A 26,929-nucleotide genomic window follows, 5' to 3' on the forward strand; every position below is an offset into this window, starting at 1 on the left:
ATATGTAAGTATACCTGGAACATAAAATAGGAGGTTATTGCTTCGCCTTTGTTTTATTTTTTTTAACATCTTTATTGGAGTATAATTGGTTTACAATGGTGTGTTGGTTTCTGCTATATAACAAAATGAATCAGCCATACATATACATATATCTCCATATCTTCTCCCTCCTGTGTCTCCCTCCCATCCTCCCTATCCCACCCCTCTAGTGGACACAAAGCATCGAGCTGATCTCCCTGTGCTATGTGGCTGCTTCCCACTAGCTAGCTATTTTACATTTGGTAGTGTATATATGTACATGGCACTCTCTCACTTCATCCCAGCTTACCCTTCCCTCTCCCTGTGTCCTCAGGTCCATTCTCTACGTCTGCATCTTTATTCTTGTCCTGCCCCTAGGTTCTCCGCGACCATTTTTTTTTTTAGATTCCATATATACGTGTTAGCATACGGTATTTGTTTTTCTCTTTCTGACTTACTTCACTCTGTATGATAGTCTCTAGGTCATCCACCTCACTACAAATAACTCAATTTTGTTTCTTTTTATGGCAGAGTAATATTCCATTGTATATATGTGCCACATCTTCTTTACCCATTCATCTATTGATGGACACTTTGGTTACTTCCATGTCATGGCTATTGTAAATAGAGCTGCAATGAACATTGCAGCATTGTGGTACAATGTTTGACTCTTTTTGAATTATGGTTTTCTCAGGGTATATACCCAGTAGTGGAATTGCTGGGTCATATGGTAGTTCTATTTTTAGTTTCATGAGGAACCTCCATGCTGTTCTCCATAGTGGCTGTATCAATTTACATTCCCACCAACAGTGCAAGAGGGTTCCCTTTTCTCCACACCCTCTCTACCATTTATTGTTGTAGATATTTTGATGATGGGCATTCTGACCAGTGTGAGGTGATACCTCACTGTAGTTTTGAATTGAATTTCTCTAATGATTAGTGAGGTTGGGCATCCTTTCATGTGTTTTTTGGCAATCTGTATATCTTCTTTGGATAAATGTCTATTTAGGTCTTCTGTCCATTTTTGGATTAGGTTGTTTTTTTTTTGATATTGAGCTGCATTAGCTGCTTGTATATTTTGGAGATTAATTCTTTGTCAGTTGCTTCATTTGCAAATATTTTCTCCCATTCAGAGGGTTGTCTTTTCATCTTGTTGATGGATTATTTTGCTGTGCAAAAGCTTTTAAGTTTTATTAGGTCCCATTTGTTTATTTTTGCTTTTATTTCCATTTCTCTAGGACATGGGTCAAAAAGGATCTTGCTGTGATTTATGTCATAGAGTGTTCTGCCTATGTTTTCCTCTAAGAGTTTTATAGTGTCTGGCCTTGCATTTAGGTCTTTAATCCATTTTGAGTTTATTTTTGTCTATGGTATTAGGGAGTGTTCTACTTTCATTCTTTTACTTGTAGCTGTCCAGTTTTCCCAGCACCATTTATTTAAAAGGCTGTCTTTTCTCCATTGTATATTCTTGCTTCCTTTATCCAAGATAAGGTGACCATATGAGCGTAGGTTTATCTCTGGGCTTTCTATCCTGTTCCATTGATCTATATTTCTGTTCTTGTGCCAGTACTGTACTATCTTGATTACTGTAGCTTTGTAGTACAGTCTGAAGTCCAGAGCCTGATTCCTCCTGCTCCGTTTTTCTGTGTCAAGATTGCTTTGGGTATTCGGGTTCTTTGTGTTCCTATACAAATTGTGAAATTTTTTATTCTAGTTCTGTGAAAAATGCCATTGGTAGTTTGTTAGGGATTGCATTGAATCTGTAGATTGCTTTGGGTAGTATAGTCATATTCACAATGTTGATTCTTTGATTGGAAATCCAAGAACGTAGTATATCTCTCCATCTGTTTGTATCATCTTTAATTTCTTTCATCAGTGTCTGCATACAGGTCTTTTGTCTCCTTAGGTAGGTTTATTCCTAAGTATTTTATTCTTTTTGTTGCGATGGTAAATGGGAGTGTTTCCTTAATTTCTCTTTCAGATTTTTCATCATTAGTGTATAGGAATGCAAGAGATTTCTGTGCATTAATTTTGTATCCTGAAACTTTACCAAATTCATTGATTAGCTCTAGTAGTTTTCTGGTAGCATCGTTAGGATTCTCTGTATATAGTATCATGTCACCTGCAAACAGTTTACTGTTTTACTTCTTCCTTTCCAATTTGGATTCTTTTATTTCTTTTTCTTCTCTGATTGCTGTGGCTAAAACTTCCAAAACTATGTTGAATAATAGTGTCAAGAGTGGGAAACCTTGTCTTGTTCCTGATCTTAGAGGAAATGTTTTCAGTTTTTCACCATTAAAAACGATGTTGGCTGTGGGTTTGTCATATATGGCCTTTATTATGTTGAGGTAAGTTCCCTCTATGCCTATTTTCTGCAGGTTTTTTCTTTATCATAAATGGGTGTTGAATTTTGTTGAAAGCTTTTTCTGCATCTATTGAGATGATCATATGGTTTTTCTCCTTCAATTTGTTAATATATGGTTTATCACATGATTGATTTGCATATCTTGAAGAATCCTTGCATTCCTGGGATAAACCCCACTTGATCATGGTGTATGATCCTTTTAATGTACTGTTGGATTCTGTTTGCTAGTATTTTGTTGAGGATATTTGCATCTATGTTCATCAGTGATGTTGTTCTGTATTTTTCTTTTTTTGTGGCATCTTTGTCTCATTTTGGTATCAGGGTGATGGTGGCCTCATAGAATGAGTTTGGGAGTGTACCTTGCTCTGCTATATTTTGGAAGAGTTTGAGGAGGATAGGTGTTAGCTCTTCTCTAAATGTTTGATAGAATTCTCCTGTGAAGCCACCTGCTCCTGGGCTTTTGTTTGTTGGAAGACTTTTAATTGCAGTTTCTATTTCAGTGCTTGTGATTGGTCTGTTTCTATTTTCTATTTCTTCCTGCTTCAGTCTCGGAAGGTTGTGCTTTTCTAAGAATTTGTCCATTTCTTGCAGGTTGTCCATTTTATTGGCGTGTAGTTGCTTGTAATAATCTTTCATGATCCTTTGTATTTCTGCAGTGACAGTTGTTACTTCTCCGTTTTCATTTCTAATTCTATTGATTTGTGTCTTCTCCCTTTTTTTCGTGATGAGTCTGGCTAATGGTGTATCAATTTTGTTTATCTTCTCAAAGAACCAGCTTTTAGTTTCATTGAACTTTGTTATCATTTCCTTCATTTCTTTTTCATTTATTTCTGATATGATCTTTATGATTTCTTTCCTTCTGCTAACTTTGGGGTTTTCTAATTCTTCTTTCTCTAATTGTTTTAGGTGTAATATTAGGTTGTTTATTCAAGATGTTTCCTGTTTCTTAAGGTAGGATTGTATTGCTATAAACTTCCCTCTTAGAACTGCTTTTGCTTCATCCCATAGGTTTTGGGTTGTTGTGTTTTCATTCTCATTTGTTTCCAGGTATTTTTTGATTTCCACTTTGATTTCTTCGGTGATCTCTTGGTTATTTAGTAGTGTACTGTTTAGCCTCTATGTGTTTGTATTTTTTGCTGATTTTTTCCCTGTAATTGATATCTAGTCTCATAGCATTGTGGTTGGAAAAGATACTTGATATGATTTCAATTTTCTTAAATTGACCAAGGCTTGATATGTGACCCAAGATATGATCTATCCTGGAGAACGTTCCATGTGCACTTGAGAAGAAAGTGTATTCTGTTGTTTTTTGGATTGAATGTCCTATAAATATCAATTAAGTCCATCTTGTTTAATGTATCATTTAAAACTTGTGTTTCCTAATTCATTTTCATTTTGGATGATCTGTCCATTGGTGAAAGTGCGGTGTTAAAGTCCCCTACTATTTTTGTGTTACTGTCGATTTCCCCTTTTAGGGCCGTTAGCATTTTCCTTATGTATTGAGGTGCTCCTATGTTGACTGCATATATATTTATAATTGTTATATCTTCTTCTTGGATTGATCCCTTGATCATTATGTAGTGTCCTTCTTTGTCTCTTCTAATAGTCTTTATTTTAAAGTCTATTTTGTCTGATATGAGAATTGCTACTCCAGCTTTCTTTTTATTTCCATTTGCATGGCATATCTTTTTTTGTCCCCTCACTTTCAGTCTGTATGTGTCCCTCAGTCTGAAGTGGGTCTCTTGTAGACAACATATATACGGGTCTTGTTTTTGTATCCATTCGGCCAGTTTATGTCTTTTGGTTGGAGCATTTAATCCATTTATATTTAAGGTAGTTATTGATATGTTGTTCCTATTACCATTTTCTTAATTGTTCTGGTTTGTTATTGTTCCCGTTGTTTTTGGTGTCTGCTTCCAGTAGGTAAGTTTGGTTCAGTGAGTTGTGTAGGCTTCCTGGTGGAGGGGACTGGCACCTGTGTTCTGGTGCATGAGGCTGGATCTTGTCTTTCTGGTGGGCAGCACCATGTCTGGTGGTGTGTTTTGGAGTATATGTGAACTTTTTATGATTTTAGGCAGCCTCTCTTCTAATGTGTGGGGTTGTGTTCCTTTCTTGCTTGTTGGCATAGGGTGTCCAGCACTGTAGCTTGCTGGTTGTTGAGTGGAGCTGGGTCTTAGCGTTGAAATGAAGACCTCTGGGAGAGGTTTCATTGTTTGATATTATGTTGGGCCAGGAGGTCTCTGGTGAACCAATATCCTGAACTTTGCTCTCCCACCTCAGATGCTCAGGCCTGACACAAGGCAGAGAACCAGGACCCTGTCAGTCACATGGCTCAGAAGAAAAGGGAGAAAAAACAAAAAAAGAAAAAATGAAGAAATAAAATAGTTATTAAAATAGAAAATAATTATTAAAAATAAAAAAATTAAAAAGTAATTAAAAAAAAGAGAGAAATAACGAAGAGAGCGACCAAACCAAAATACAAATCTACCAATGATAACAAGCACTAAAATCTATGCTAGAAAAACCCCAAAGAACCCAAAAAACCCTAACTCTCAACCCAGGACAAATGGCAAAAGCAAAGCTATACAGACAAAATCACACAAAGAAACATACACATACACACTCACCAAAAGAGAAAAAAGAAAAAAATATATATATATAAAAGAAAGAGAGAAACCAAATCAATAAACAAATCTACCATTGATAATAAACTGTAAATACTCAACTAAGATAAACATAAAACCAGAAACCCATTAGGTGCAGAAAGCAAACTCCAAGTCTAAAATTGCTCCCAAAGTCCACCGCCTCAATTTTGGGATGATTCATTGTCTATTCAGGTATTCCACCGTTGCAGGGTACATCAAGTTGTTTGTGGAGATTTAATCTGCTGCTCCTGAGACTGCTGGGAAAATTTCCCTTTCTCTTCTTTGTTCACACAACTCCCGGGGTTCAGCTTTGGATTTTGCCCCGCCTCTCTGTGTAGGTCGCCTGAGGGCGTCTGTTCCCTGTCCAGACAGGACGGCCTTAAAGGAGAGGCTGATTAGGGGACTCTGGCTCACTGAGGCTGTGGGGAGGGAGGGGTACAGAATGAGGCAGTAGAGGCCGGGGTGTGTTCTTCCCGGAGAGTTGTCCCTGGATCATGGGACCCTGGCAGTGGCGGGCTGCACAGGCTCCCGTGAGGGAAGGTGTGGATAGTGACCTGTGCTTGCACATGGGCTTCTTGGTGGCTGCAGCAGCAGCCTTAGTGTTTCATGCCCGTCTCTGGGGTCCGCGCTGATAGCCGCAGCTCTCGCCCTTCTCCGGAGCTCCTTTAAGCGGTACTCTGAATCCCCTCTCCTCACGCACCCCGAAAACAATGGTCTGTTGACTCTTAGGCAGCTCCAGACTTTTTCCTGGACTCCCTCCCGACTAGCTGTGACACGCTAGCCCCCTTCAGGCTGTGTTCACGTAGCCAACCCCAGTCCTCTGAAGCCCGAGCCTCAGCCCTCAGCCCCCACTGGCCCCGGTGGGTGAGCCGACAAGCCTCTCAGGCTGGTGAGTGCTGGTCGGCAACGATTCTTTGTGCGGGAATCTCTCCGCTTTGCCCTCTGCACCCCTGTTGCTGTGCTCTCCTCCGTGGCTCTGAAGCTTCCCCCCCACCCCCCGCCCGTCCCCACCAGTGAAGGGGCTTCCTAGTGTGTGGAAACTTTTCCTCCTTCACAGCTCCCTGCCAGAGGTGCAGGTCCCGTCCCTCTTCTTTTGTCTATCTTTTTCCTTTTTTCTTTTGCCCTACCCAGGTACGTGGGGAGTTTCTTGCCTTTTGGGAAGTCTGAGGTCTTCTGCCAGCGTTCAGTAGGTGTTCTGTAGGAGTTATTCTACATGTAGATGTAGTTTTGATGCATTTGTGGGGAGGAAGGTGATCTCCGTGTCTTACTCCTCTGCCATCTTGAAGGCGCCCCTTTTCCCCTTTATTTTAAATAAAATACATTTAAATCATACTATACCAAAAGTCATTTTGGAAATAAATATTACTTTGCTCTGTTCCTTTATGAAATTATACTGTAAACTCTAAAGATGCTAGTGTTACTCTATTCACTTACAAATAAGACTTTATGAATTGTGTTGTGGGCCAGAATTTAGGTTTCTCTTATGATGTATATAGAAGTGATTCTCTATATATGGAATCTCTGAGTATTCTTATTAAATAATATGCTTTATCCCCAATGCTTTGCACCACACTTTATTAATTTCTCTCTGGATATGTTTCAAGATCTTCTAGTCAATTTATTATCCATATTTTCAGTTCATATTCCTGTGCTGCTGAATATATTCATGACCCATGGGCCCACGTGTATTTATAGTGCCCACTAGACATGGAATGTGGACCACCTCTTCCTTTCTTCCTAATTCAGAGGACTTCTGCCAATATCCATCTATCTCACTGTTCTCCCTTCCAAGCCCAGATCAGAAATAGCACTTCATCTAGTAACTTTGTGGAAACTTCTTGATTTTTTGACCAAAATATCTCTTTTTCATGCCTTCATCAAATATCACGGCAGAAAGACACCTTTGTGGACAGCCCAGTTCAGCGGTTCACCTTGTGAGTGGGTTGGAAGTGGGCATTGGGAAAGCCAGGGCTTCTGTGGCCAAATAAATGTGAGAAACTGTGGGCTAAGCCAAGCTTGAAGGGCCTCTGGACCATGAGACAACTCCACACGGTCGATATGGAATAAACCAATTCCTAAATTTATTTGACTACATAATCCTTTCATCACTATTTATCTTTCAAGGCTGGTATTCTAAAGAAGGCACATCGGGAAACCAACACTGATTCTAGAATGTTGTTTTAGAAACAAATTGTCCCTGAGAAGTTAAGTGACTTACCCAAAACCTCACAACTATTTGGTGGAAAATCTGAGATCAGAACAAATTTTGTCTGCTTTTGACCTAGATGGTTGGACAGTGCATAGCTCTGAGCATCTTGCTATTTCTTGCTACAGGTATTTGTATGTAAGAGTCATGGGAGGAAGCTGACTGCAGTTACTCTCATTTTGCTATGACCTTTAGCCTCTAGACCTCTGATTCTTAGTAACGACTTGTGAGCCCCAGCAGCAACTGGCCCAGTGGAACCGAGAAACTTGAGATTAGGATGATTCTGTTTTCTTTTAGAGAGTCAATTCAAATTTAATCAAAATTGTCCTTTTCATTAGAAGAAAAGAAGTGCAAGAAATATCCACAAATAAAGATCTCAGTCAGTCAAGAAGTTCACTGGATAAATATTTATGGAGTGGTAATAAGTGCCACATACTATTCTAGGAAAATAAAGGTGATCAAAACAAAATCCTTACCCTTATGGAGTTTAAAAACCAATGATAAAATTTTATGTGTATTGTATGTATAACTGAATCACTTTGCTGTACACCTGAAACTAGCATGACTTGTAAATCAAGTATACTCCAATATAAAATAAAAGTTTTAAAAAAATGACAAAATTAGATAGGAATCAAGCATGAGAAGTTGGTACGGGCTCTAGAGCAAATAACATGGGCAAAAGTAGATAGAGAGTACGGGGAAGGAGCTTGAATTGGGGTTGCAGTCTCATGTAGGGTGGTGAGGGACGTTTTACAGTTAAAGTGACTTTTGAGCAGAGACCTGAGGACGTGAAGAGACAGTAATAAGCTTGGGAAAAACATTCGAGGGAGTGGGATTTGCATGCTGTAGGAATACACAAAATTCATCATGGCTGGAGCTGAGGAAGCAGGAGGGAGAGTCATAGGGACCAAGTCCTGTTGCGCTGTTGACTATTTTAGGGAATTTGGCCTAGCCTCTGGGTGTCAGGGGAAGCTGCTGGAGGGTGTTGAATAGAGAAGTGATGTGGTCTGACATGTTTTAAAGGCTTAATCTTGCTACTGTGTGGAAAGCAACTGGGGAGATGTGATAGATCAGTTTCCCAGGAAGAAGATTCTGAGATAGAGATTAGCATACAGGAAGTTTTCCCTCTTGGAAGTGCTCTCAGGACCAACACCAGTGGGAGATGGGAAGGAAACAAGATTACGCAGAGGGAGAATTGGGCTGCAATGAAGTCTCAGTAAAAGGTTAGCCAACTTGAGTGTAGCTCTGAAACTGGGTTCACCCTTCAGCATTGTCTCAAATTGGAACAGGGGTGCCAGGTTTTTGTATGGATGCATCAAGCAGCCATTGGATACAGGCTGCCCCTGAGAAGGGGGGTGACTTTATAAGGAGCTTTATTCAACCAGGAACAACTCTTGGAGAAGATAAACAGCTAAGCACTGTCACAGCACTTCCAGCATCTGGGGATAGTCCTCCAGCCAAAGGGAGATGTGGGTGTTTATCAGATATTGACTATAGGAGGCAAAGTAGAAGCAGGGAGACCACTTATGAGAAAGTGATTCAGAAAGGAGATTATGGTAGGTTCTGCTACTAGGATGTTAGAAGTAGAAGTAATGAGATAGATTCATTTTCTAGATTTATTTTGAAGGGAGAGCTGACAAGTTATACTAATATATTGATGGGAGGTTATGAGAAAGCAAGAATATCAGTATATTGACCAATACTGATATATTGATGGGGGATTATGGGAAACCAACAAAAACCAATATAAGCCCTCATTTTTGGCTTATGCAATGAGAAATAAGTACAACTATATGCTGGTGGGGAGAAATTAGGGGGAGGGGTGGGAAACAATTTCAGGAGAAACACAAATAATTCAGTTTCAGACGTATTAAGTTTCAAATGTTTGTAAAATATCTAAGTGAAGATGTTAGTTGGCTATAGGGGTGTATTATCCAAGGACACTGTACAGGCTGGGGAAACAAATTTGGAACTCAATGGCTTATAAATGTTAATTAAAGCTATGGGACTGGATAAGATTATCCAGCAAGTGACTCCTGGGCCACTTCAATGCTGCAGGGTCAGATGGCACAAAGCAGGCAGAGAAGGAGGGTACAGGGGCTAGGAGGGGACCAAGAGAAATGGAATACCAGAAGCCAAGCTGGAAAGTGATTCCACAAGGGGAGAGTGACCACCAGACACTTATTCCTGTTGGATATATGTTTCTTATCATTGTCTCTGTTCCCCTTTCAAACTCTACCATGTACAAGGCCTATTTGCCTCTTCTGAATATCTAAGTATGTCAAACATTTTCACTTAGGTGCTAGATTTTTCTTCAATACTTTGAAGCTCTTGGTTTACTTGAATTAAGGTGGACTTTTAGTATCATTTTACCTAGGAGGATATACCCTCAAGAGAAGAGACTCTACAAGCAGTAGTAACAGGAATAGAAGAAATCCAGATGAGGCCAGCACACATGGCAATATAGATGAGGACAAACTTAGACTGTGACAGTGTTACCAAACTCAGGTTTGGCTGCTTGTTCCTCAAGAATCCAATACTGAGGCACAAGTGTTGGGTAAAAGGAAAGATAGCTTTATTGAGGAAGCCAGCAATCCAGGGGAGAAGGTGGACTCATGTCCTAAAGAACCAACTCCCAACTCCCCAGGTCTTGCTTGGAGATAATATAGAGAAAAGAGAAAGGAGCTACGTGCTGGGGAGAGGGTAGTATTCTATTTTCAGAGATGATTATCATGATCATTGGTGCCAAAGTTTCGTCACATCTTGCTTATGATTGGAACATCATTTTGCCATGAGTCTCTGGTTAGTTATCTCTAAAAAATAAGGAGCAAGTGTTAAAGCAAAATAGAACAACTAATCTTCCATTTCAATATGTATAATTAGCTTATTCTTCTGTAAACTAAGTTAAAGTTGAAGGGGAACTAGGGCAGGAGTCAGGCTTAGCATACTTGAAGCTGAAATTCCTCAGTTACAACAGGATCTCATGCTTTTTTTTTTTTTTTTGCAGTACACAGGTCTCTCACTGTTGTGGCCTCTCCCATTGCGGAGCACAGGCTCCGGATGCTCAGGCTCAGCGGCCATGGCTCACAGGCCCAGCTGCTCTGCGGCATGTGGGATCTTCCCAGACCGGAGCATGAACCCGTGTCCCCTGCATTGGCAGGTGGACTCCCAACCACTGTGCCACCAGGGAAGCCCCCTCTCATGCATTTTTTATGAGATGTCAGGATTCATTTAAATATCATACAGCTAATTCTGAGTTGTGATTATGATTCCTACAATCACCTATTATTCTGGAGCAGGGGTCCAAACCCTGGGTGATTCCCATCTTCAGAGGAAAAACAGCACCCAGGGCTAAAACAGAATGAGAAGTGATTTTGATGTTGGTTACCAGGAGTAGAAACTAAGTGCAGAAGCTGAGTGAAAGCTCCCTGGGGATGGCCTGAGGCTGCTTCCCCGAACAGCCTAGATTCAGCACATCACTTGCCCGCTCCTCTAACTTCATTCACCAGTGGTGTAGCTGTGAAGGTTTCTCCTTCATGAGAAGGAGACTTCATGAGAATGGGGTCCAAGTCTTTATCTTGATGTCTCCTAGAGCTTGGAATAGTGCCTGTCACTCAACAGGGGTTTATTAAGATGAATAAATGGGATTTCTAGTGACTTTTTTTTAAGCACAAGGCATAAGAGCAGTCAAATAGACTTCTGGATGGTCTTGACAGTTGGATCTGTTTAATAACTTACATGTTTCTTAGCAATATTTTGTGGAGGTGTCTATTTTTTTTTTCCTCAAATTTGTTTTCCATGTCAGGAAGAGAGACTATTTGTTCTATACTGTTTGTTTTAAAAGTAATACCTTAAGATTCTCTTGGCTGCAAGGTATTGCAGTAATATCTGTTTAGTCAGAAGGGTGAAGGATGCCCTACTTCAGCCATCAATAATGCCAGATTTTAAAGAGAATTTTGGATTATATTTGTCTGTTGCAATGTTCAACAAACTTTACTTTCTTTTGGGAATAGATTATTCAACAGAAAAGTTTGTGTTCCTTAATAGGAGAGAGATCATTAAAAGTTTGTGTTTATAAAATGCTTCAGGGTCTTAGGCAGACCCTACATGGCCTTCTTATCTATAGATAAAAGTAGTTGTAACTGGAGGCTAGACTCTCCCCTTCTCCCACCCCCAATCCTGTGTCGGTAACTCACTTGGTCTTCATCATCCAAGACTGAGGCCTATTTTTTGACCAGGTGCCATCATTTTCTATTCCAATGAGGATGGTTTCTATAGAAATTGTTCTAAATACATGTGCTCTTTGAGTATATATGCAGTTACTAAGCAGATGGCTGAAGCATGCTATTATAATGCATGACTGTTCTGCTTTTTGTTAAGTAAAAATTGCCTTCTATCAATATAAGGAATAGTCTATAATGCCAACAATTACTAAGAAAACAAGGGAAAGAAAATGAGTACAGAAAAGTTCCCAATAAGACACAGAACAAAATAGCAAAATAATGGATTAATTTCATTGGTTCTCATTGTAAAATGACTCAAGGAAGAAATCAAGTAGGACAAAGGATAGGGGCTGAAGTATTTCCTCTCCCAAATCTGACTGTACCAACATGTGTGAATATTGCTTTATGTTTGGGGGAGGGAATGAGAAAAAATAACAGAGGGAGAAGGACAGAATGAGATATAGGAAAAGAGCTTCCTTATTGTTTGAATCCACTTAGAATAAACTGATCGAACCACTGACAAGGGATGGATCGTGGAGATGAGTGTGGTCTCTAGGATTTGTTAAGGCTCCCCTATTCAGTAAGGAATAGGAATTAGGATTTTATATATATATATATATATGATATATATATGCATATACATATATTTATGTAATTATATAAAATCTTTGTTCCTATTCCCTACTGAATAGCATCAAAACATCTTAATTCAAGATCTCTGATGATCGACAAAGGGGAGGAGAGATGAATCTGAATGTAGAAAGTAGAATAGTGGTTACCAGGGATTGGGGGTTGGGGTAGGGAATGAGGAATTATTGTTTAATGGGAACGGAGTTTCAGTTTGACAAAACGAAAAAAAGTTCTGTGGATTGATAGTGGTGATGGTTGCACAGCAATGTAAATGTAATGCTACTCACTAAACTGTACACTTAAAAATAATTAAAATGGTAAATTAAAAATATCTCATGATCTAGACTGAACCTACTTTTCTAGTCTTATTTGCCTTTATTCTCATGTATGTTATTTACCAAACTGAGTAACAATAGTGTTCACAGGTGTAACATTTATTAAGTATTTGCCTGACACAGAGCTTTACATGCTGCATTTAATTGTAATTTTCATGAGAACCCTGTGAAATAAATACTATTTTGATCCATATTTTGCTGGTGGGGGACTGAGCCTTCGAGAGGTCCTGTAACCCCGGCTTGGACCCAGGTCCCACAGCCAGTGGGTGATCTGACTCCCTGGTTCCCTGCTCTGTGGCTACCCCTGCTGCTTACTGCCGTTCTGATAGGTGCCTTCACCTGAGCTTTTCTCCCTGCCTGAAATAAGGGCTATTCTATCTCACCTTCAGAGGTCCTATTCCGCTACTCTTCTAAGTGAGTCCAAATGCCACTTTATCCTTGAATTACTTACCCCAGGTGACTATGATCTCACAACCCTCCAAAAATTCCTCTAAGTCTTTGCTACTCTGAGTGTCACAGACCAGCAGCTGGGTACCACCGGGAGCTCGAGGGAAATGTTGAATCTGAGGCCACACCCAAGATCTCCGCAATCAAAAACTGTACTTAGGGTCTTCCCTGGTGGCGCAGAGGTTGAGAGTCTGCCTGCCAATGCAGGGGACACGGGTTTGTGCCCCGGTCGGGGAAGATCCCACGTGCCGCGGAGCGGCTGGGCCCGTGAGCCATGGCCGCTGAGCCTGCGCGTCCGGAGCCTGTGCTCCGCAACGGGAGAGGCCACAACAGTGAGAGGCCCGTGTACCGCAAAAAAACCAAAAGACAAAAAACTGCATTTAAAAAAAAATATTTTATGCATTTAAGAAAAATTATTTACAGTTGATTTACAATATTGTGTTAATTTCTGCTGTACACAAAGTGATTCAGTTATACATGTACCTAACAATACATTCTTTTTCAGATTCTTTTCCATTATGGTTTATCACAGGATATTTAAGAAACTGCATTTTAAGATCTCCAGGTGGCTTATGTATAAACTTTGAGAACTGCAGGATGGGAATTTTTCTCTTCTTTTTTGCTTTGCATCTCTGTACTTGTACACCTGTTTTATATTCCCAATTGGACTGTAAGCTCTTTAAGGGCAGGAGGGTATTATAGTCTCTTGAATATCCATAAATATACATAGCATAGAAGAAGGCACATAATTTGTTCTCTGATGTAACATAGCACTCACATTAAAAAATTTAGATCGGGCTTCCCTGGTGGCGTAGTGGTTGAGAGTCCGCCTGCCGATGCAGGGGACACGGGTTCGTGCCCTGGTCCGGGAAGATCCCACATGCCGCGGAGTGGCTGGGCCCGTGAGCCATGGCCGCTGAGCCTGCACGTCCGGAGCCTGTGCTCCGCAATGGGAGAGGCCACAACAGTGAGAGGCCCGCGTACCGCAAAAAAAAAAAAAAAAAAAAAAAAAAAAAAAAAAAGTTTAGATCATTTACTAGGTCAGAAAGTACTGGGTTATTTGGAATAGTTTTTCCCAGTGTGCTAACAGTATCACTTTTGACAATTGGTTCACTTGTAATGTTTCCAAGAATTCAGGCTTGTGATAATGGTGAAAATGTTAAGAGGTATAATCTAGGTCCCTAAAATAAAACCTTCATTCCTTCCCAGAGCCTTTGGTCTATAACCAGCCCTTGTGACACAACGTCTTTCATCACCAAAGCACAAATATAGATATTACAGATTTGGAGAAAAATCAACACTTAGAAAATGGAAGTGCGAAAGCTGAAGACTCCAATCAATTTCACATGTAAAGCTTTGACATTTGTCTATAGTCAGGAAACTCACTGTCTTCCAGGAATATTGGAATGGAATTTAGTTTTGACAAATATTTGATTCCAAGCTCTATTTTAGAGCAAATTTAGTTAATAGCAAAACTTCAGTCACTAGAGACACTCCTGTACCATTGCTCGCTAGGTACATGCCAAGGACCACTAATTAAAGCTATTGATTTTTGAAGGGATGACTGTGCGTTTTCTCATTCTTTATTTAGACCCAGTGTTTGCATGTATTTGTACCTCTAAATGTTCCCAGTGAGTGTGACCAACTGATTGCTGGGATTGTCAGCTGTGCAGGTCCTTCGATCAGCTTCTTGTTGCTGTACAATCTGGCTTCTCTGTTCTTTTTGCAGAATGTTTAATTGGACTACATGCATAAAAAGAAAAGAGGGGAAACACATATAGGTGGTAATTCTTCTTTTACTTCTACTGGCTCCATTTCAGCAGTCAATCTGACCTCTCCTGAAGTTCCAAATCTAAAAATTGTCTGAACATAAATCTACTCTTTGGAGCTGACAAAACCCTTTCGTTCAGGGAGGATTCCTCGTTACCTCTTTTTTAGAATTCTTTTTTTCCCTGCGAGTGTGTGTGTTGTTTCAGGGAGTGGCTCCCTTCCCACCTCACTCATTGGTTTGCTCACGCCCTTATGGGATGAATCAATGCTTCCAGAAAGCCGGGGGCTTCCGAGGGACTGCGGGAGCAAGTACTTCCAAATGATCTCGTGCATCTTAGCAGGGAGCATTCAGACCACACCCCAGGTAAAAGGAAGTCTTTCCTTCATGCTTTTGAGAACTTTGAAAGGCTATGCACTCTGGTGTTTACTGCAAGAGGGTTTGAGGGAGAGATGCCCGGGTGTAGATAAATTTGACTATATCAAAATGAAATGTTATAGGCAGTTAGTGGAAAGGATGAGCAGATAAAGGCAAAACTGCTTACTGGCAACCAAAGAAGATGCTCAGGACAGTCCTTGGCGCAGTGTAAATGCTGAGAGACACCCTGTCATGTCTCTTCTCAACAAGAAGCTAGTGGCCATCTGTGAGTGTGGGTGTCAACGTCAGAAGGAAGAGAACTTCTAGGGAAATAGAAGAAAGGAAGGCACTGGAGCCTGAAACTGAGCAAAGAAGCAGTGAGCCTGCATGGCACGGGGGGAAAACAGTTTCTTAAATTATTAGTCGAGTGGCCAGTGAGAAGGTGACAGTCTCAGAGTTTCGAGCACTTGAAACTATACTTAGGAAAATATTTTCATCCTTTCAGCTCTAATTTTTATTATTAAACTAGTTTCTCAAGGATAGGAACTAAAATGCGTTTTTAAACAACACTGACAATGGAAAGTGTTAACTGGCATTTAACCAATGCAATGATATTAACATGCATCTGGTTCTGCTTTGTGTGGAAAATGATTTTTCATCACCATAGCAATTCATTTCTGGGCTCCATTGGAACTGGGCTATGGTATGCAGTAAACAGCAAAATTTTTCTTTTTCTTTCCTGAATAAGGGATTCAGCAGTCCACCGGCTAACACGGGGCTCTTCATCTAAATGTTGTATAGTGTAGCTAGTATAATTTCAAATCCTTTTCCAACTAAATTTTGTGCAAAAAATTCTGTACATCCTTGTTAGGATAAGACAATGCTAGGTAAAAGTGATAAAAAGAGCCTCATGCTAACAATGTACTCTCAGCTTAAAAGTGAATACCAAACCATTGCCCTTTTTGTGGTTAATCTGAGGATAGGAATTTATCCCTGATCTTGTTCTCTGACAGTAAACTAGGAAGATGAAAAGTCTTTAGTACTGTTGGATTTTCCATTTTTAATGTTATTCTTGATGACATTATATGTTGGCTCAACTAAAATTAAAAACAAACTGTTCTCCTTACCTGGTGAAGAAATTTTATGCAGGCTATGGATGTTCCTGTAAGAAAATATAACAATAAAAAAGAAGGAAACAGTTTTACTTATTTTCAGTTGCTTTCATTGTCAACATTTGGTTATGTTTAGAAATTCCTTTGAGGATATGTTCTAAAAGCACACCTCATTCATTGAAGCATCCATTTTTATTCATACTTTGTTTCAATTTTATTCACTAAAATTGTAACTATTAACCTTTAAAAAGTCAATAGTTCACAATGTATCGGTAGTGACGATCTATTTGTATTTTAGAGACTTTAGTAGCAAGCTAAAGTAAAGAAGTAAATTTTTGGAGAAATAAATCTTGGTCACTGTATATGCTTTAGAAGGCAAAGCCACTTACTGTTAATAATGGTTATATGTATTTTGTAACCACAGGGCACTTATACTAAAGTGCATACCTCAGTATTTAAATTTCATCTGGATAGAACATAAGATAGACCTGTAGTCATCATGTGGGGCGATGAGGGCAGGCCTATAGCACCTGAGAACAAAGTCACACTTTCACCTCTTCTTTGACTCCTAAAAGACTATCTTTATTTCCTACCCAAATGAAATTCTATGATAAATTATCTGAACTACCCTCAGTGATTTCCTTGTTAAAACCCCTCTCCACCCATCAAGATATTGATGAGATTAGTCATGTAAAGAAGACTTCCTAGAAAATAATCCATCTAGAAAGTGTGTTGTATTGTGTATCACTGATAAGACTAGTGGGTTCCCTGAATCTCATGAGGGATCTAATGTCCCTTCCTACAAAGGAAAGCATTGATTTATTATTTTTGGATGATAAGCCTGGGAATTGCGATCTGAATGCCATGGGGGAATAAACAATTATTTTTAAAGGCGGAAAATAATATTGAAAAATGAAAGTTGGCTTAGAAGGGTTTGTCTGTGTATTTTTTATGCCCTAAGGAATAGACATTGTTTCTAGAAACCCTAACCCTAACCCTACTCTGTTATAAGCCTAGACCTTATAATCATCTAGTCTTACCACCCTACTAAATCCTAAGCTCTCATAACCCATACTGTGACCCTGGGCCATTCTCCCCAACACCCACCATGCTTTCAAATCTGATTCCTGAACCAAAGAGACCACTAGTCCCTTAGTCTGAAGTCCCTCTTCTTCCCTGTCCACGTTGAACTTCATGGTTGACCCTTTGCTCTTCTCCCATCAGTATCCTCAGTTTCCTGACACTCACAACATTCTTCTGCCAGAGCCACCTCTGAACATCAGTTCTATAAATGCTGCAATTCACTTTCTCTGCTCCTATGATAGGCAGTTGAGCATTCCTGGAGACATTATCAAAAAGCCAAGCAAATTGCTTTTACTACAAATTCACAGATTTACATTTAGGCTGGGCCCTCACAATAGTCTGTCAATCCTTTTACTTATTTATAGTCAGGCTTCTTTCTCACTGCATCATCCTACATCAATGGTGTTCCAGGATTTTCCATTTCTCTTAAAATCCTGTGTCACCTTTGCTACTTCTTCCTCAGCTACTGGACCACTTAATGGTAGAGCTGGATGGTTCAATCTTGGACCTCTTCTTTTCTTATTTGTGCTGACTCCCCTGATGATCTCATCTGGTCTCATAGTTTTCAATACCATGTAGAGGTCAACAAATGTAATAATTTTATCTCCAGGACAGACTTTCCTCTGAACTTTTCTCCCATCCCCACATTTCCACTTGGATATATATTTGTCATATCATATTTGATCTTTATTTTCAAACCAGCTTCACCTTTTGTTTTCCCTGTTTCAGTGAAGAATATCTTATTTCTTTCAGTTATTCAGGTCAAAAATTTTGTACTTGTGTTGACTCTTGTCTGCCTCTTATATCGCACATCTAATTTTTCAGCAAATTCTAAGTTTTTCCTTTAAATTCCAGCCAACCCAAGTTTTACCTATCATTTTCTCTCCTATGGGTTATTATACTAGTCTTCACAGTACTTATCACAATTGAAAATCCTATTTTATTGCATATTTATTTGGTTTCCTGTCTCCCTCCCACCAGAATGGGTACGGGTTTTTGTTCACTGTGTCGTCAACCCCTAGAATAGAGCCTAGCATCTGGTAGGCATTTAATAAGATCTTGTTGAGTAAATGAAAGTAAGTAGAAGGCAACGTATTCAAGTGAGGTTTGGTTTAAGTAGGCGTGCAGTAGCAGGACTGATGGCTATGTAAAAGGACAAAGATGTAGGTGGGTGACTAGATGTGGTGACGAGGGTTTTGGAAGTTCTCTTCGGATTGCTTCAACTATCTCAGTGAAGTGGGAAACAAAGTTGTCAGCTCAGAGTGAGAATGAGGAAGAAGATGTAGGGGTTTGAAGAAAGAGGAGAAGGTATGAGTTTTCTAGCGAGTGCGAGAGTAAATGGGCTCTGGAACTGTATAGTATGATTACAGAGAAGAATTAAAGTGCCAGATTGAGGCTCAGGGTCATAAATTTGAAGTAAAACCAGCAAGCGGGGTCGTGTGATTTTTTTCTGTGACCACATTTACCCTTGTGGTGCAGGAGGAGAGTAGATTGGTGGTAGACTGAGTGACCACTATGATTTACCCGAAGTGGATGGTGATGTGAGAGAAGGTAAGGTATTTGAAGGGCATGCACAAGAGGAGTTGTGGTCAACTCGGTCATTAAGCCTGGCCAAAAAAAAAGAAGTCTGGGAAAACTTAATGTTGGAAGGATCAGTAGACTTTCATTTTGGTGGTTTCCCAGAAATGTTGGAGTCCAGAATTGAAGAGATGGTGTGGAAAGAAAAGAAGTGTTGATCAGAGAAGGAAAAAACCCTGAAATTATGGTGGTGTTGTGGCTACTGGTTGTTGCTAAGGATGTGAAGGGCAAGGAAGAGTAGAGGTAGTGAAATACGCTATTAGAAAAATTACCCATGGGATAGCATATTGGGTATCATAAAAAGTGCGGTGTTAGAAGGAGTGGAATTAACCCCAGAAGTAAATCTTCAAAGAAAGAAGGGTTTGACTTGGGGGTGGGCAGATGGCTGTAACAAGAAGAGGTAGTGAATGGTGTAGACTTGTGGATGGCAGGAGCTTCAAACCTGGAAGTTTGTAGGTAAGAGGGAAGAAGAATGGTCTGGAAGCAGAAAAGAGTGCACAGAGGATACCTAGCCTACTTCTGGTGGGTCACCCAGTGTGAGAGGAAACAGAGAGCTTCTTGGGAAGCAGAGTCCTTCAGCAGGAACCATGTTTAGTTAGAGTCAGAACATGTAGAGAAGAGGTTAAGGATGTGGAGGGATGTGTGACAACTGCCTGAATTCCAGAAAGTGTATGGTGAAAAGTTTCCAAGAGTTGGATCATGCTATGTTGCTGAAACTCAGTCTCTGTTCACCAGTACTGAATAGAAACTCAGAGATAGAGTTTTGGGTGAAGTAGAAAAGACTAGCTTTTATTGCTTTGCCAGGCAAAGGGGGCCACAGTTGGCTAATGCCTGCAAAACTGTGTGTCCCGCCCTGGAGGGGGTAGTGTTCAAGGAACAGGGTGTGGTCAGCTCATGGACATTCTTCTGATTGGTTGGTGGTGAGGTAACTAAGAGTCAGCATCATCAGCCTTCTGGTTCCAACCGGTATGGGGTCTATGTGCTTATGGGCAGCAAACAGTTAACTTCCTCCACCAGGTGAGGGTTTCAGTAGCTGCAAAACAGCTCAAAGGACATGGCTTAGAATATTATCCATAGTCCTTGAGGAAGAACTAAATGCCCTTGAGTTTGTTTAATGGCTAAAGTTATTATTTTGTCTTGCTTGACTGTTTTCCTTTCTTTCTGCCTTTTCTCACTTCCCTGATTAAATTTATTCTTTCACTAAAGTTTTTCTACAGGCAAAAAGCAGGTGAAGGACATGGGTGGGGATCTATTCTGGGAAGACCTCATAGGGTCCTTCTCGGTTACAGGTACAAGAAGGGAACAAAACTAGGGGTGTGCATTGCACACAGAGACACGGATGGCTGGGTTTCTCGTGCAGCTGATGTGATCGGGTTTAAAGGGCATGTTGAGATACGACACACAAGGGTGGCACGACCTGAAGGGAGAGGAGCCTGGGGGTTCCTGCCGGGGCTATTGCATTTCTTGTGACAGAGGCATGGAGGTGGCAGTGTGGCAGTTTCCCTCTGACTAGATGGGGCTGATCGCATCATGAACATGGATTACGTACCAAATGAGTCCCCTCACCTTCCAGCTTCTCTCACTGCCTCACAGTCAGAGCTTTTCTGTATCTCCGTTAATTTTCTCCATTCTCAGAAGAGGCCATGTTCTTTCTGTTGTTGCTTGAGCTTACACTGCCTGCTTCCTCCAGGACTTTGCTCCACTTTCCTTCCTACTGGTTCCTTCCCCGAGTCTACAGACGTCTTCACGTCTATCCTGTTACAGACCAACAAGGGCACCTCTTTGACTGGACTTTCCTTTCTAACTACTCTCCATCTCTCTTCCTCCTTCTCACCCAAACGTCTCAAAAGAGAAATCTCCAGCACCATCTTCTCTTTCTGCCTTTCCGTTTAGTCCTCCGTCTATTACTCTTGGCTTTCTGTCCTGATCGCTAGCCTTGGGTCTTATAAAACCAGCATTACCTATCTGACATGCTAATGAGACGATCTCATTCCCAATCTACAGCACATGGTTCTCAGTGTCAAAAGGACAGGACTCAAGCTTGATTCTCACCCAGTGCTGTTTTCCATGCCTTTACTCAGCTGGTTTCCTCAGCCTGGAAGACCCTTATCTTTCTTTTTACTAGGACTTAAATTCCAGGTGCTGCGTTTTATGGAGCTTCCCAGACTGGGTAGGTATCCCTTATCGCTTTTCCCTTCCTATTCTGTGCGTATGCTTTTCCGACTTGTGACTGGTCTATTGGCTGTTTCTTATTTGCTGTTATATCTCTAGCTCCTGAGTACCTGTCACACAGCAAATGCTTAACAAAATGGTTTTTGAATGAATGAAAGAGAAGGTGTATCCTCGAGAAGAGGCATTGGTATCCTGGCAGCAAGAAAAGTAAACTTTCAATTTGCAATTCACATTTTAGCATTCTCATTCATGATATATGTCAGAAGTTTCACACATGCTTGGTGATTATGAGTCACACTGAACCTGCTAACCCAGAGTTAAATGGATAAAAGTCCTTGACCTCTGTGGGGTCATCACAAACACAGCATCTGGTCTGTTTTGAAATTAACTTTTATCCATGTTAACTTGCAACATTCCAGCAGCTCAACTTGCCAAGCTGCTCTTCTGTTGCCATGTCCTACAGTAGGATCTTCCTTGGGTTGTATTTCTTTCTCCGATAAATATTTTCACAAAAAAAGGGTCAGATAAACTATGAATATTTTAATAGATGTTCTCTTTGCCAACCATACACATGATCATAGGACAATAGGCAATTTATCAAAATAAATGAGATAAATATAATATGTAGAGAGTAAAGTCAAAATAAACCTTTGATAAGACTGAAAGTCTAATTTATTACGTGTCTCATAGGTCTCTTCTGGTGATTCTGAAGCCAAACCTCTGATCTTCACATTTGTCCCCACTGTCAGAAGACTACCAACCCACTCCCAGTTGGGTGACACCTCTAAATTCATTGTTAAAATTCCTGAGGAACCAAGTGATAAGACTCCAGAAACTGTAAATAGGGTAGGATTATTTTTTACTATTTTTTATATCAAGCAGTTAACATTAAATTATCCATCATAATGACTTGCAAATTTGTATGGTTGTTTATTTTCTCTGCTTAAAGTGAGACAACTGGGAAATCTAAGATTGGCTAAAAATATAACTATGTAATAGGAACTTCAGTGTTATCAAATCTCAGGTTCTCTCCAATACATTATTCTCAACCCTTTTGATTTGATATCCTTTTGTTCGCTGTTCACGTGATATATTCGGCCTCCTGACACCTCCCCTCCCAAATGTATCTTAAAATAATAAAAACAAAATATTTACAAAGTTTAAATTTATCTTTAAAGAATACTAGATAAAACAGCAAGGTGTTATTTTACGTGTAACAGATTAGCAACATTAAAAAAGTGTAATATCTGAATTTGGGGCAATTGTGGATATGTTGGCAGGCTCACACTTTGCTGCTAGTTTGGTGAATTTGTACAATTTTGGTGGAAAACCCTTATCCACAGTCATACAACGTGTGTATAACCCTTTAATGTTTAAACTCTTGGAAATGCATCCCAGAGAAATAGTACAGAGGAAAAAAAAGTGTTATATAGGAAAATAATTAGAGAAAAATAAAAGGAGCCTAATATCTAACAATTAGAGAAAAGCTAAGCATATGATAATACATCACCTTGACAAAGTTATAATTATAATGGTTATGTAATTTCATGGAACATGTTAATCTTACAATATTAAGTGATACAATAGATTATAAAGTTGTATTTATACCCTGATTGTACATATCTAAAGAGACACCAAGACTGAAAAAGAAATTAAAACAGACAAAAACCTAAAAATGACTTGTGTTAAGTAGTGACATTTTGGGTAAAAAATTTTTCTCTTTAAAATGTATTTTAATACTATCTTATTATAAATAAAATGTGACTGGGGGAACTTTGTGGTATTTTTGAGCCAACTTGTAGGAGATAAAATTATTTGATTCTCGTCTATATGAAAACATCTTATCTAGCAAGAAGTAATATATAACCTGGGACTTACAATGTCATCTTATTTCAAAGACTGTTGGGACCAAATTATTTCAGAGAAATTCTGAATGCCACATAAAGCACTTCTGGGAAATTTCTCCCTAACAGTACTCAAGTACACATAATGTATTCATGGGATCCTTTGTGATTAGGTGCTATGAGTGTGGGACTATAGATGTATGAATCAATCTTGGTTGCAGATCTCTGAAGTCTCCAAAGATAAGGATACAGATGGCAATGGTATCTACACAGCCACAAGTTTTGCTTGACCATTAACTAAACCCATGACACGTCCCCATTTGTTTTGTGAATGTCTTTATGGAAAACATTGCTCTCTTCCTCTCTTTTTAAAAAGTCATATCAGGATTTATTTGAAAACAGGTTTTGCTGACTTTGATCCTGAGCCCTAAATTGTTTGGGCTTGGACCAGGACAAACAAGTGGGTTAGTAAAAGTAAACCATTAGCTTCAACCCAAATCTCTCCTATGCCAACCTGATTTTTAGATATATTCGTAAAAACTTTTGTCCTTGGGGGTTATAAGCAGATTAAGGTTTTAAGAAAGAGTACATGCAAAAAAGCATTTACCAAAGCAACATCAATGCTTTTATGTCTCTACATTTATTGCAGTCTGATTCCAATGAGTACTTGACCTTGAATGTTGGGAGCCAACGGGAGAGAGACCGAGGAACATTGACTTATCCTTTAGAGGTCAAGGACAAGGCTTCCCAAGGAAGGGGATTTAAAGCAAACGAACCTCAAGGAATGCAGCAAAGTGACCTCTTCAAAGCTGAATATGTTTTTATTGTGGACTCTGAGGGGGAAGATGAAGCTCCAAGCAGACAAGGTGAACAAGGCCCCCCAGGAGGGATGGGCACCACAGCTGCTCGGCCCACGTCTCTAGCAATCTCCTCCAGTCTGGTCTCTGATGTGGTACGCCCCAAAACTCGGGGGGCAGACCTCCAGGTTCTGTCACATCCTGAAATGCCTCATGGGATGGCTCCTCAGCAAAAACATGGGCCGGTAGGTTTTTCTCCTTGTCATTAAAAAAAAAAAATGTTTCATACCCTTTGTCTGCAAAGACCTTTCTATTTATTCAAGGCAGCAAGGTGTACAAGACTCTCAAGGAAAGAGATATTAAAAAATGAAAATCCCAAGATCATAAACCATCACAGTGTAAATACAGATAATAAATTCAAAAGAAATAAATTTCATAAGATGAAAAGGATTATATACAATTATGCCGTGAACTGGCTGAAGAGAATATGTAAAACACTTAGCTGGAGTGGATTTGGGGGAATATTAACCCTTCCTTCTGAAAATTCTTGGAGAAGGTCAGTACAGGGAATTTCTTAGGAGAGAGTTCTTGGTGGGCTGGGTGCATGAAGAAGCACATTTCAGAGATGAGAAAGATCCAGCAAAAAGACATCAACTGGATGCAGACACTTTACTTTTAAACTAGTAAAAGAGTAGTAAAAGGATACACTAGGAATTAAGAGTGTGTAAGGAAAATCATTTCCTCCTGTGTGACTTCAGGGAAATATTGACTGTATTCCTGGAAACCACCAGAAGCAGGGCTGGCCTCAGAGAATTGGGGAGAAGATCCCACCCCAAAGCTTAGCAGCAAGATTGAATGGTTCCTTTAAGGTGTCAAGGCTTTGATACAGTAGGAGAAGACTCATAGCTGTGACGGCAGGAAAGAAAGGGGGTGAAGAGGGTGGGATTTTGAAGGGAAAAAAATAGGATGACTGGCTATTTGTTGTCATGAAGTTATCAGATGACTTTGACAAGGCATAGAATGTCAGGAATGCAGAGACTGGCTTGGCTTTGGGAGTAAATAATGGGTGCAGAGCTCCCTGTGACAATGAGGATGAGTCAGTACCAAGATGTTCTATTTAGAATCTGCTAGACCAGGCACTTGCAAGCATACCAAAGTAGTTGGGAGAACATTTTTATTGTTGAGTTGGCCTTTTGGTACTACTAGGACCTATGCAAAACTGTAGCGTAGGCATCTTATCTTTGGTGCCACCTTATCTTTATTTATGCAGCCTTCACTGGACTTCCTGATGATGTATTTATGTCACCCTCAAGCATCCAGTATCCTCATGCTGTCTTTTGGTGATAGAAGACTGTCACTGGGGTAGCACCACCCAGGTCTATTGGATTAAAACATTTATTTCTTCTTGAAATTTATTCTTAGCTAGTTATTGGGAATATTCTAATCATATAATTAAACATATTCTCAGTAAGTGGTGGTAGGCTTAAACATTTCTTTCTTGCCTTAGGAAAGATGATGAAATAAGCAAGTTGGCAATGTGGAAGTTTCCATAGTGTGTGGAGTGTAGTTTAACATGGCCTTTGAAGACATGGTGATACCAAATATAAATAAAGAAAAGTATTCTTAATGAAGCAATGTTTGGATTTTCAATTTACTCTTTTCCCCAACTGATAGATTTCTTCTGCTGAGTTGGTCATTTATTTTGTTTTCATGTGACCAAATATACAGAGGGCAAACCAGAGACAAAACACACATTTGGGATCTTTTTGCCAAAATCAGTTAGTTAGAAGTAGGTTATAGCTCATGGTATCAAATCTCCAAATGAAAAGGCAAAGCTCAGCCTAATTCATTAGTGGTGGATGAGCATTATGATTACTGCAGATGGAGGAAAACTGGGTCCTGAAATGTTTGGGAATAACCATTGTTCCGGATTCCATTTCCTATAGTAATCCATTTGAGTGATGAATAGTCGGTCTTCATGAAATAAACATTAAAAAAAAGAAAAGTGAAAATGAGATGACTGTTAAATGTAAGCTAAACAGAAATGGCCAGAGCATTAAAGAAGTCACTCTGAGAAGTTAGTACAGTCAGTAGTCGAAGCTTAGTGTAAAAAGCCCAAAGATTATCCCATAATTGGATTACCTGATGCCAACAACATCAGCTTTTCAATCAGAAATGTAGTTAATTATTTCTGGTCCACCTGGTAAAAATGAATCCATGTACAGAATTGTCTATATATTATCACTATCAGTTACTCAGGAATAATTTATGAAGCTATTCCTAAAAAAAATTTACTTAGCTCCTAGTCTGACCTTTAACCTTTCTATGACCTAGCCTAGATGTCGTTTTCTATCCACATTGGTACTTCTATTCTTCAGCTCTCCTGAACTGTCTTCGAAGTATACACGTCATACCTTTGCATCCCTGGTCCTTGATTCCTCTGTGTGTGATTCTTCTCTCTTCTCAGCCCATCTACATGTGGCCACAGCTACTTGATGCTCTAAGCTCAGCCCAAGCAGTACCTTTTCCTAGAGACATTCCCTTTGAAGACGAGTTAGTTTCTCTCCTATATCTTTGTCATTTTCCTTGTAGTTTGTAGTCTTTTTAGAAAATCTCCAATATAACTCCTTTTCACCTGATTATAATGGTGGATTTTATCTTTCTTCCTCACTAGACTGAGAACTATTTGAAGTCAAGGTCTGTCCCTTGTACATTTCTGTACCTCTAGCACTTAGTAGAGTGTCTTGCATATACATGAGGTTCAGTAAGGTGTATGAAAAGCATAAATATTTAAAAATTCACATCTTTGAAGTCCTTGCTCAGATATTGACTTCTTCATGAAGCCTGCTTTGGTTCCTTCAGTGAAAGCAAACTCTCCCTCAATATAATTCTGGTAGCTTTTTCTGTACATCTTCTATAACAATTATCCTATTCCAGCATGTATTATAACTATTTAGGTTCATGCCTTATCTCACCTAACAGACTGTAAAGTTTTTAGAGGTAAGGTCCACGTTAAGCCCATTTTTATTAAACACTTTTTTCTCTATAGTGGTTACTATATTATCTTGAACAAAGTCAGTATAAATATTGGGTTGAGTGTATTTTGTGTTCCAAATACTTTTGCTGAGGTGGCATGTTTAAACAAAAGTACATTATGTTAAAAATCATTAAAGAATTTAAAATTTTAAAGTGTAAGTCAAAATTAAAAAGACTGTATAATATAAGCAGTTGAATCAAAAGCCTTTCAAATAAAATTCAGAAAGGAAAGAGTAATGTTTTTGAATGTTAATGTCTTGAATGTTGGTGTAGATGGCTAAGAATTGACTTTCCTAGGGATAGTATTAGACTT

The 26,929-nt window shown here is 39.6% G+C and overlaps 1 protein-coding gene across 21 annotated transcripts in view; it reads left to right on the top strand.

The window, feature by feature from the left end:
• Positions 1–26,929, top strand: part of MLIP (muscular LMNA interacting protein) — a 293,059-nt gene that overhangs the window by 112,391 nt on the left and 153,739 nt on the right. For 4 of the 21 annotated variants that reach the window (XM_067753451.1, XM_067753456.1, XM_067753459.1 and 1 more), the window contains exon 2: positions 23,433–23,825. In XM_067753451.1, the coding sequence (XP_067609552.1) occupies positions 23,433–23,825 (393 nt within the window). Of the gene's footprint in view, positions 1–14,847; positions 15,004–21,629; positions 21,786–23,432; positions 23,826–26,929 lie in introns of those variants that run through there. The other 17 variants (XM_067753440.1, XM_067753449.1, XM_067753458.1 and 14 more) reach the window with 12 other exon arrangements.

Source organism: Pseudorca crassidens, chromosome 10 (genome assembly GCF_039906515.1).
Source record: "Pseudorca crassidens isolate mPseCra1 chromosome 10, mPseCra1.hap1, whole genome shotgun sequence".
NCBI lineage: Eukaryota > Metazoa > Chordata > Mammalia > Artiodactyla > Delphinidae > Pseudorca > Pseudorca crassidens.